Source organism: Lepisosteus platostomus, chromosome 19 (assembly GCF_059453375.1).
Source record: "Lepisosteus platostomus isolate fLepPlt1 chromosome 19, fLepPlt1.hap1, whole genome shotgun sequence".
Lineage (NCBI taxonomy): Eukaryota > Metazoa > Chordata > Actinopteri > Semionotiformes > Lepisosteidae > Lepisosteus > Lepisosteus platostomus.
In genome coordinates, this window is record NC_142629.1 from 17,412,060 (window position 1) to 17,424,277 (window position 12,218).

A 12,218-nucleotide genomic window follows, 5' to 3' on the forward strand; every position below is an offset into this window, starting at 1 on the left:
TTCCACAAGGTGATGTCGAAGAGTCTGGACAGGAGGGGGTAGCAGCTGGAGAATGAAAAAGCACTTCAGCAGTTTGCCAGTGCCTGTCTGCTGACTCTTCTGACTGCACGCACACACAGGCACCTCACAGCTCCCTGGTAGCCCAGCCTGGGCTGAGTCTGTTCCAGCAGCCCCAGGATCAGCTGTCAGGCTCTGTCAGACCGGGATACAAATGCCTTCCCTCTCCAGCCCTGCTCAGATGCTCTCCTGCAGCTGCTGTTGTACAGTACAGCCGCCACCTCCCCCCCCCTTCAGAAACAGTATTCCTAGATCACTGCACTCTTGTCCGCCAACAGGAGGTCAATACAGCTATTTCGCACCCAAGAGTTACCTTGACCCAGCAAAACGATGATTGGCAAAGAACAATGGTTTCAGGAGCTCCCAAATTAGTCATGCATAAAAAACTTCCCACCTGCAGTGCACTATATAAAAATCCAGGTGAAGTTACTACCTGGCTGTGAGCCGGACTACCTATGACTAGTAGCACAGCACTGTTCGGACGCCACCAATATTGGGGGGTTGGACTCATCTGAAAAGTCTTCTTGCCTCTTGCACTGGTGCTGTGAACTGAGATCAGTAATGATTAGCGATTCAAAAACAGGGTACGTATAACTCAGACAGTGATACAACATTTGGAGCGGAGCTCAAAACTCACATCGTGGTCATGTGTGTGTGTATCAGGACTCCTGCCTTGACATCTAGACAGCATAAACCACTGCTGCAGAGGAGGACCTGGTCCTGTGACCTGGGGGAGTTAGCCGCTGTCCAGGGAGCTGAGCTGGGTGTGCCAGGAGATCCGATCAACCGGGATCAAATCCCATGAAATCTGCCCTCGTCACATGTGGATAGGCATCCCATGCTGTCCAGCTGTATACTAGTATGAGCTGACCAGCCCAGCCAGCACGTATCTAACCACATGCAGCAGGAGTGTCTAAATAAAGTGAGGTGGGCAGGGAAGAAGAACCTGTGGCGTTCCGGGGGCTGAGAGACTGTGGCTGGCGACTGACTTCCTGTCCATCTCTCTCACAGATCCCTTCTGCGCCCCCCAACTACACAGGACGGCACCTGTGGTGAAGCCAGGAGGATCGGGGGTGACCAGTCTGCGGGGGACCAGGGGGTGCCAGCGAGTTCCCCGGTGCACTGGAGCTACTTGCAGGGTTTTCTTTTGGTGGCGATGTGGGGGGGGGGAACGGGGAGAGCCGACAGGATCCTCTGGACCGACCCTGCGGGCCGAACTGTACAGAGAGGGAGCAGGGAGGCAGAGTGCTGCTGCTTAGCTTCGTAACCGACTTCTAACACATTAACACTGCAGAGGATGGGCGTGTGGAGCCTGGAAGGGAGGGTACTCCGAAACTGCTCTAGCGCAGTGCTGAATTTGCACCAGTTTCCAATTCGAACCATACAAAGCCGAGTCCTGTTTAATTTCTAAAAGAGAAACTAGCAGATGACCCAAAAAGCTGACTTCTACCATCTGTGATACCAGAACACAGGACACGAAATGGGACACAGAATTCAATCGCATCGTGAGCTGTGACTCAGTAATGGGGTTACCCCTGGCTAACACCTACTTACTGTATAATTCAACGAAAGTAGGGTGGTGAGAATATAGAAATAAAAACATGTACACTTCGTTTAGCAGAAGGTGCATTACACCAGGTTGTAGAATGTTCCTTTAAAGGGGTGTAATGAGCACAACACTTACTACTTACATATTACTGAGCATTTGAGGACCCAGAAAAAGCGTTATGTTACTATCAATGAACCTTGGTAGGCTAACCCCATACTGTACTTTAATCTTTGTTACTGGCAAAGCTGTTTAAGCATTTTTATTTTGCCACAACAGTACTTGCTAAAAGAGAGTACGCTGAGCTCTAAAAACTAGAACATGGTAGTCTGAAGTGGATTTTCCCGAGCAATTAAAAGCGCTCCCCCAGAAAGTAAGCTCTGGTGCAAACTGAGCAGGCGGCAGAGTTTGACGGAGCGGTCATTGGGTTGGGTTTGCTTTGTTTGAGGTGGCTGGTTGGTTGAAATGTAATGGACCTGGTCCAGCAGCAAGAGCTCAGCACAGAAAACAGCCCCAGTGGATTCAAGTCAGAAGCAGAGTCCACCCTCTTTCCCAGATTTGTTATGAAACTGCACCAGCCTCCTCTTCACCTCAGTGCTGCTGGACGCAGTTCCATCCCATTTCATGCAGTGGTTGGCACCACTAAATTAAGTGAAGGAAACTGTTGCCTCATTGTATGATCCAGTTGCGGCCCCGCTGTTAAGGTGAATTCTTGTGAGGATTTTTGAAACGAGAGAAGAAACTTCAGAGAGGTGCTGTCTGGCTGTTTTTAGTGGGGTTCTGCTTTCTCTTGTAAAAACAAAACCATGTAATTGTTTTTCCTCTGGGATTTCTCTTGCTGCTCATGCAAAGTGCACGTGTTTAAGCTCTTTCTGCACCTTTTACTTCTTCCCTCAGTGAACTTTGAACCCTGTCATCCCTCAGTGAACTTTGAACCCCGTCAAATTACTCCACGTTTCTGCTCTTTTGGAATCTCAGCTGTTCTGATGTTTGGTTTGTTTGTATTTGAGATACATATATTTTCTTTACTAATGGAAAATGGTTCACTTTTGTTCTTTGCACACATCTGTGGTGGATCGATCACCACCACAGGAGAATTCCTGAAAATCCCAGGAGTTATCTGGAATGGATGTCACATTTCTTTGAAATCTTCTGGGAGAGAGCCTGGGATCTGGAATAAAAGCAGTGTGCATGACCGATATGAATGGACTACAAAGAAGGACACCTTTGGAAAAGACTGGAGTAAACTGGATCTCCAAGTCACCGAGTGAAACAGGCTGCCATTTAGCTCCCTTTCTGTTTTGATAATTTTTATAGATGTTTCTTTTTGTTCTGTTTTTACTGTTTTCTTTTTAATGCCTGTGAGGACTGTGATGTAAGCAGCTGCTGTGCGTTTGTAGTGTGCGTGGGTGAGTGTGAGGGCACAGCGATAGAATGGGAGGGTGGGGTATGTCAGTGCAGTCAGAGCTCCTGACTGACCATGAGTGCAGCAATTTGCCCTTCTCACACAATCAAAAACACATTTATACAGTGCCTTCCCTGGAGCCTCTGATATTAAAAAAAAATAACTTGAACAATGGTACCGTTGATTTTTTTAAAAAACAAAACTGAGATCGCTTGATACTGTAGGTAATGCCTGTTTTCGCATTGGCAGATAATATGTGTAGAGTTTTGTATCGTGAAACGTCAGCCATATTCGGGTTACCCAGGAAACCAGTGACTGCTTGGCCTAGAGCATGGTAGTCTGGAGTGGATTCAAAGTTTTCCCCCAGAAAATAAATTCTGGTCCAAACTGAGACCCAGAGAACTGACGAGAGGCAGTGTGCCAGATACTGTATGAAAAAGAGAGAACTCCTAGGTTTGTTTGCAAAACTGCATTTCCTTGTTCTAATTCATGTGTGCTGGGGCTAGAGCTTATTCAGTGTCACTAATCATGGCGGGTGACCCAAGCTTATGAGAAGGGTTGGTCGTTGATAATAGGGAAGTGCTGGTGTGGCTGATGTTGTACACAGAGACATTAGGAGTGTGAAGAAGATCAGTAGTTTCTTTTACATTTCACCCCATATCTTTTTCTGTAGTGCTCTTTAACCAGTAGTTGAACAAATTCTGATAAAACATTATGATTGCCTTTTCAGCTGATGTGTTTGTTTTGTGACTGAGCACCCATGATTCTTAAAACACCACAGCAGAACATGACGGAAATCGTTCATGTTTCAAAATCGTCGCTTTTTTATTGTGTGCAGTCCCAAAACACAACCTTTATCATTGAAGAAGGAATAATGGACTCGTACTGTTAGTCACACACAGCTTTGTTAAGTGCCTTGGGGCAACCTTGTGAAAGGTTCTATATAAAAATAAATAGAATTGAATTGAAATTGAATTAATCAAAATAAATCATCTTAACACTAGTTCAAGAGTAAAGGGCAAAAAAAGCATATCTTTAAGAATGAGCTGGTTTTGCACACATGCCCCACAGATATAGATTATTAGTGTTGCACCTTAGAGTAGATCTATATATACTAACATGCAGCTGTCCAGGAGATGACAAATTAATCCGGCTTGCAGTATCGTTTCAGATAGTCCTTGTGCAAAGTTTAGGTGGATACATGCCAGTCTGGAAAGAGCTGTCACCCCCATTACACAGGACTGACACACACACGGACAAAGAAAGGACTGAAATGTCACACCAAGCCTGACCTTTGAAAGCTGACTCTGAGCTAGGCTGCAGGAACTTCCTCAAGTCAAAGTGCAAAACAACAGGCAGATGAAGAGGAGGACTGCCCATATAAAAGCTCGGAAGGGCTGCTGAGCCATTTTATCACACAGCAGACGTGTGTTTGGCCCCATTGTGTTCACTGGAAGTTCCAGTCTTTAACTGTGGTTAAAGCAGATGATGCATTTGGACAGTGTTGCATCTGCATAGACATTCGCTTTGTTTGGTAGGTTGTGGGTTTTAGGTGACTGATTGGGTTGTAACCAGTAGGGGCTCATGGGAGACAGAGTTGCCTGGTGAGCTTTACCCAATGTGATCTGGCAGAGCCAGGCAAGTGGCTGGTTCATTGCTCCTAGCTTATGCTCTGAGGGGTCAGAGGTGGCGATAGCATGGTTTCAATGATACCGTGGCCCTTCCAACACTAGCTGCAACAGTTTGGTTGCGGGCCTGGGTCAAGTTTTGCCAAGCAGAACAGAGACCTTTTTAATAGCTGTTCATCGACATAAAGAGGAATGCTGAACATAGAATAAATGCACAGAGAAATCTCTTTGCCCAGAATTCATTTTCATTGTCCCATTGTCCCCGGTGATACTTGGCCTTCTGAACCTCACAATTCAAACCCAGTTGTACTGTCCTGTAATATGAGACAGATGGCCATGTGACTCTTTAGACAGAAAGAATCTATGGCACCTTCCAGGACAGGAGTTGTAACCCCAAGGGACAAGGGTGCATAACATCTGACTGCCTTCATCTCCCTGCCTGAATTCAGATTGAAGTCTCCTCTCTGTGGCTGAATTCCAGCTGGTCCTGTGATCCAAGTGTGCGGTACACCTCTAAGCTGATTCTGCCGAAACTGTTGATTTGCTGAAAATGGCATCACAATCCCGGATGAAATCAAAGATGCTCGACAAATGGAAACAGTTATTTTGGCGCCATTGGTGTCCGGACTTGCGAAATAATGTTTTAAGAAAGAAAAAAGAATTTGTGTAACAAATAACCGGATCTGCAAAAGATCGATACTGCTTTCTGAAATAAAATAACAAAAATAAATATTTATGTTACACTTAAGTGGAGGACAAATAATGGCGTATAAAGTGACGAAGCAGATATTAATACAAGTATGCGCCTTCACTGTATTGCTAGGCCTCAGGTGTTTCTCCATTACAATCTCCTGTATTCTATGCCTTTGGGTTCAGTGGAGCAGAGTGTCTGTTTGCACCCAAGAGATCATGTAAAAACACAGAGAGGCTCAAGGGAAGGAAATGGGAATAAAGACAGCAGACAGAAGTCAGGGGTATTTGCCTTCTTTTCTCTTTTGCACAAAGACTAGAATTGAGTGCTTGAAAGTGCATTGTATGAGACAAACACCTTTACTGTCATAATCAGCAGGGGAATGGGAAAATGTTCTTCTTTAATGTGATGTGATTCTTGAGTGGCACTGCGTGCAGGTTCTTAGACCAGAAATGAACATGCCCATAGTGAGGTAGTAACGTGCTGTCTCATCATTCTGGTTAAATATTGTACCGTGCCATTCCTGGACCTCTGATGGAGGGTAACTTCTTCTGAAATCTTAATTACTTTGTTCTGTGTTCCGCATTATCTGTAGCTGCGGTGCAAAATGGGAATTGTAGAATAAGAAATCTTTTTTACACTAGGAAAATAAATTGATAAAAAAAAACTCCAGCCTTGGTATCTTGCTGATACTACATATTACTTTCAACTATATAATTGTAATGGTTCTATATCAAATATTGCTGTTTTTTTTTGTAGAAAGAAATGGTCATCCTGGACAAGTTATGGACTGATTTGCGATTTAACAATAATAATGAGGAGAACAACCTGTCAATGGCAGATGTAGTTCACATACAAAACTGTTTTTGACAGTCTTCTTCTGATTTTCTTTGACAAGCATTTGATGTAAACAAATGTTGATTATCAATATACAGGTCTTCAGGACCTTTTAAGCAACTGACAGCCCTATGTTCCAGAAAGACTTGCAAGGAAAGTGGGTTTTTTTTTTACAAAACAAGGTTTTCAATGCCTCAGTCCTGCAGGTTATTTATGCTCCAGTGCAAAGACAGTAGGCACAAAAATCTGGCATTCACACAGATCACAATCTTCAAGACCCTGATCGCAACTCAAGGCAAACTATATGTAAGCAGACTGTATGAACAGTTGTAGCTAATGCTTCACAATTACCATTCACATCCAGATGTCCCATTCAAGGGTGTTCCTTATTATTACCCTCATTCTCTCCCCACTAGAAGCCTTTTAAACCTCAAAAAGGCTATTTTTCTCTACTGCGACATGCAGATCTATCAGGATTAGCATTCATTTTAAAATGGCTAAAATTCCACGGCATTGTCTTAGAACAGTGTACCAGCATGCAGAGGAAAATCACCACATGCTTGATATCCTGGGAGCTCGTTAGCTCACTTATGTAATTCACACAGAAAAGAAGAGGGTGTCTGCGCAGAGCAAAACCTCTCAGTGCTCCAAGCCCATCAGTCCTTGCTACATCTATTTCATTTGGAGGAGGATTGCTCAGAAGAGTACTGGAGAGTTCCCTGTGATCAAGCACCAGGGAATGAGATGCTGCTGAAGCTTACTCGTAATTCGCTGTGCTCCGGGCTGTTTTTATTACTGATGAAGGCGGGAGTTCAGGACTGATGGAAAGAGCTGATTGGATATTTAGCCCCGGACTGACCCTGGTTCTGTGAATAATCAGCAGCAGTTCAGCTCTGATTACCAAGCTCTCTGGACTTGGAAGAAAAACAACTAAAATCCTTAAAAACCGGCATGTAAAGCACAACACCCCAACCATTACTGCACTTTGTTAAGGGATTCTTTAAGACTTTCAAGAGTCTTAATGGGGGAGTCGGAGCCTATCCCAGCAAGCAATGGGTGCGAGGCAGGGTGGCCCCTGGACATCCATCATAGGACAGACAGACACACTCACACCAGGGCCACTTCTCCTGGAAGCCAATTAACTCACTAGTATGTATTTGTATTGTGGGAGGAAACCGGAGCACCTGGAGGAAACCCACTCAAACGCAGAGAGAACATACAAACTCCCCACAGACAGACCCCCAGGTCTGGAACTGAATCCAGGACCCCAGTGAGGCAGCAGTGCTAAGCTCTGTGCCACCATGTCATCTGCTGCGCTGGACACTTTCAATATGATCTCATTACTAAACAAATTGCAGGTGAGTGAATAAATCAAGAGGGCAAATGGAAACCAGTCCTCCTAAAGAATGCTGTACATAGGCTGAAGGAGAGTATACATGCATAAATCATTGCAGGGATTGTGAAGTATTTCCCCAGAAGTGCATACACACAGACATGACCCCGCACACATCAATCGATCTGTTTTTATTTGGAGAGATGCTTTTGGAGCTCTTCCAATGAGCTCTAATAGAGCTACATTAATGTGTGATACTCTGAAAGTACAACAGAGACATGCAGAATCAAATTTAAAGCAAAATCAAGGCAAACAGCCCTAAATAATTACAGGTGAATCACAAGCCATATGTTCTGGATTTTCAAGTGCTTTAACGTTCTGATACATAAAGGTAATGCTGTAGTTGCACAGACAGGGTCACAGTTGAACAATTAAATTTTAGGTATGCAATTACATAAAACAGCACTACTAAAAAATACACCAGCTACAAGAACACATCATCATGGTTATAATAAAGATAATATGGGCATCCATAAGAGGCTACTCTAGTCTCAGCCCTGACTGTAGGTTTGAATTTGGGCCAGCTGGCAAGAGCACAGCTAGTTCATTACTTAATTTTTCATAATTAAATTAGTTAGGTTTTTACCTAATTTTTTCCTCTATTATACATTGACTGTTTTTTTTCTTATGTATTTGGGTATTTAGTTTGTTTGATTTGTCTATTTTTCAGTTATTTTGTCTTTAATGTGATCCAAGTGATCATTTGACTGAGCAGTCAGCGTGTAATGTGTATAGACCACTTTATCTGAGGATAGCCACACGTACCAAGTGCACGGCTGTCACATTTTGATTGGTGGATGTAGATCACATGGTGTGGGCTTTATAAGCCCATCTGTGGTTCAGGTAACAGAGAGAAGACAAGGGAAGTAGTGGAAGACAAGACTACAGCCAGAGGGCATTGACTCTGGGCCTTGGGTGGAGATTTAATTAATGCTGTTTGTACTCCACAGGGAAAAAGGGTAATATCCTCTGTACTATCCCTCAGACACTAAATGTTGTTAATATTTTCTGTGCAGTGATAATTTTCCTATATCAGTAGTACTCAGGAGAGATTTACTCACTTACTGTAGGACATAGGCCCGAGTCTCTTCCCAACCTAAAGAAGAGAAATTAATCTTAAAAAGGGCAAAGTACCCAAAATCTAAAGTGTGAAGTGCTCAATATTAATTTTCTTTTGCTGCAGTTTTGAAGTTGGACAGGCCTCGTAACCCCAGTTTGTGTCTTGCTGGTCATCTCTGAGCTTGCAGTACTACTTGGTGAGTGATGCCTCGGTCTTCTTCCACTGCTGCAACATGGAGCGTTTTATTAAAACAATAATGTGAGTGAAAAAAGAAGAAATGAAGTTTTTTTTTCTGTGATCCAAGACCATGAGGTTGATCAATGGCCATTTTCTACTTTGTTTTTCTGCTGGTTAGGTCCTACAGTGTGTACATCTGCTTAGAAAACACTGCAGGCAAGCTTGTACTCTCCTTAAGCCTATTCTGACCAATACAAATTTCCAGTGTATTTTGTATTGCTCTCCCTCAACTAGATGAAAGCTCCACAAAACTCTTTTGTGAACATCAATTTTCTCTCCTACAATAATATCTGTTGTATTTGATGGTAGACTATACAAGACTGGTCATGCAGCACAATTGCATAGATACAGATAACATGGCTGTTGTGCTACAGTGCACTGCTCTCCACGAACATGCATGGCATCAGCAAGATGTTTTGAAATCTTTTGTAGCTGGTTGCTAATGTCGGCTCCCCCATGCAAGGCAATTTTGATCCCTGTCAGGTCTCACAATTTGCAAACAGTGATATAAATAAAGAGCAGCTGCTGGAAATGTCAAGCATGCCGATGTTAGCCCCTTGCCTCATGGGTGTTGGTACAACAAAATGGGGTGAGGTTAACATGCCTACATCACTGTAAAACTAATACTTGAGGACACATTGGTAGGTGCAGTAGGCTTTTATTTTTGTTTGGACCAAAAATACCACCTTAAAGATTTTACTAACTTTTTCATGCTTAGTTTCCGCCACATAACAAACCCCATTTTTTTTAATGACTTCCAACATCGGTGAATAATGAAAGTTTACAAATTATGAATTTACAAATGTATCTAGCCTTGACACAAATGTTACAGTACTTGAACTGTCTTCTACAAAGTAAAGATGAATTATTCACTTATATAATGACTTGTAACAGAATGTTTTGACCAATTTGTTCAGAATTGTTTTTCAAAATGACGTCCTGGTCTGTTTCCTCGTTGTGCTAGTATTCCCTCAAAGCAACCAGTACCTCCAGGGGTTCTGTGTTGACAGAGACTGCGTGAGCCGAGCCCTTGCACAGAGGGCCATGGGTCTGCACTTTAATGTTAGGTCACCCCTGGCTTCCTCTTGCACAAATCTGCAAACCAAGAAAACTTCATTACTGAAAATTGGCAACATTAACCATTTAGACAAACCACGACTGAAGACCTGACTGGCAGCCAACTCGGATAAAGGGGATTGATTTAAAGTAACTCATGGGATGGAATATCTTATCTCAGGACACAATGAGAACTGAGCAGTTGTAATTATAGGTATAGAAGTGATGTGAGTTGCACACAGTTTTCCAAGCCTTTCCTCTCCCCTTTCTTTGCCCTTATAACGACGGGGTGGCTGATGATGCTGTTGGGGTGCCTTGCAGAAACTTTGAAGTGTGCCGAAGTATGCTGGATCAAATATTGTTTTCTCAAAAGGGTGGGGCTCCTCTAATGTTCTGTACTGAATCCACATGACCTTCAATAAAAATCAGTCTGGTAATTTGCAGCATTGGTTTGTATTTTGTATTTGGAGATCAGAGAAAATGTCCTGACAAACACTGGTAGACCCTTTCGGGGGGGAAGGAATCCTACAGCAGATCTGCATGTATGCTTGGGCCCTGGGTTCAATTCTGGACCTGGGAGAGCTCTCTGTGTGGAGTTTGCATGTTCACCCTACGTTTGTATGGGTTTCCTCTGGGAGCTCTGGTTTCCTCCCACAGTCCAAAAATGGGTAAATGGCTTCTGGGTAAAAAAGACCATGCCACCCTGTAGTCTAATTATATTTTCCCAAATAATGCCATCATATTCTTCAAACCACCCCTTTACTTCCTCTTTCTTTTCACTGAAATGAGCTTCTTGTTAAGGCAAAAAGATTTAAAGCCAACTTTCAATGCACATATGATCTCAACAGTAGAATAGCCAGCAGCATCCTTCCTGCCTGGACTGTGTGAAGTGTTTCTGTTGGGAGTTTAACCGAGTACAGAGTTCCCTTCCTTTCCCCAAGTGATGGCTTTAGCTTGATCGACTTCCCCCTCATTGCCGTTTTCTGGTGTGCCTTCTGTAACAAAATATTTAACTAGGCATAAACACTGCCTTAAACTGACAGAGTATTTCAGAGTCAGGTTCTCATGATATCGTGGATTACAAATACAGTTCCATTTAGAACTCGGCAGATGACGGAAAATCCTTAAAGATGATAAGGTAGCTGTGAAACTGTCTCGGAAGTGAGTGATGGAGTCCCTTATAGTTGTGTTAGGACAACGTTAAATCTCCCTGCAGCCAGCAGGTGATAAATTGAGCACTACCTGTTGGGAATTAACTGGACAGCTGGCTTGGCAGAGGTTGTACTGTATAAAGTAGCTGAGAGCAGATATAATTTACCTTTAGGGTCAGGCTCCTGTCAGACAAGAATTTAAACAACAGCTCGCAAAATTTGATAACAAGCATTATGCACAGTGATATAGTTTAGATTGAGTGTGAATGAAAATAAATTTAAATTTGCTAACACAGGCCATTAATTGAGAGATTAATAGATACTGTCTAAACTAACTTTATTTATTTATGTAACCCAGCCACTAAATGCTATAAAGTTGTTGAATGTACCCCTGCCGCTTCTATGTAGTGATTACAGATTGTCAGTGCATTAGTTATCTGGGTAATGCACAGTTTTACAGAATACAGGGCACCGTTCGAGTTGAGGTAAGGGACAACTAGATTCTTTACATATTATTGGGAAAATTGGCCCTGGTTAACTGGGCTCTTCCAGGGTGAACCCTGCTTTGCTAATGTTGCTTGCCCGGATAGGCTCCAGCTCCCCCATGACCCTGAATTGGATAAAATGGTTAGAAAATGGTTGGATGGAATTTGAAACACGATTTCAGGGTTTTGATATGCTTTGAGCAACTATAAGATAGTGGTATAGACTAGTGAGGGTAACTGTTTACAGTTGTCTGACTATAATTTTGTCTTTGACAAGTACACAATGACAATTTGAGTTGCATTGCATTTGTCCTTAATAACAATGGGAATACTTCAGTGAGTCATCTGTCCCCAGATATGACTGTAGCAAAGTATTGTGAGTGGACAAAAGGAAAAAAAAGTGAATAGCAAATTGTTTTGGTTAATTTAGCTGATTCAGGAACAATGATCTTGTCTGATTGACCATCTCGCTTGCTGGCTTTACAAAGTAAATTGATTTGGAGACAAATAGGACAGTAGATACAGAGATCATCTGATGCAGAGATAAACAGACTGTACCTTGCAGTTTGCATTCTCTTTTAACTCTTTATAAAGAGACTTGGCTGTTTAAACAACTTCTTGAACTGTCAAACACCTTCTGTCAGAACCTTAATTACAGGTCTAAGACAATAT

At 42.8% G+C, this 12,218-nt stretch overlaps 1 protein-coding gene across 2 annotated transcripts in view; it reads left to right on the forward strand.

Annotated features, from left to right (window-relative positions):
- The window catches only part of gprc5bb (G protein-coupled receptor, class C, group 5, member Bb), a 32,246-nt gene extending 21,899 nt beyond the window's left edge, over positions 1-10,347 (forward strand). For both annotated transcript variants that reach the window (XM_088612391.1, XM_088612390.1), the window contains one exon: positions 1,069-10,347. In XM_088612391.1, coding sequence (XP_088468517.1) covers positions 1,069-1,113 — 45 coding nt within the window. In that variant the 3' untranslated portion in view covers positions 1,114-10,347. The remainder of the gene's footprint in view (positions 1-1,068) is intronic.
- The last annotated feature ends 1,871 nt before the right edge of the window (positions 10,348-12,218 follow it).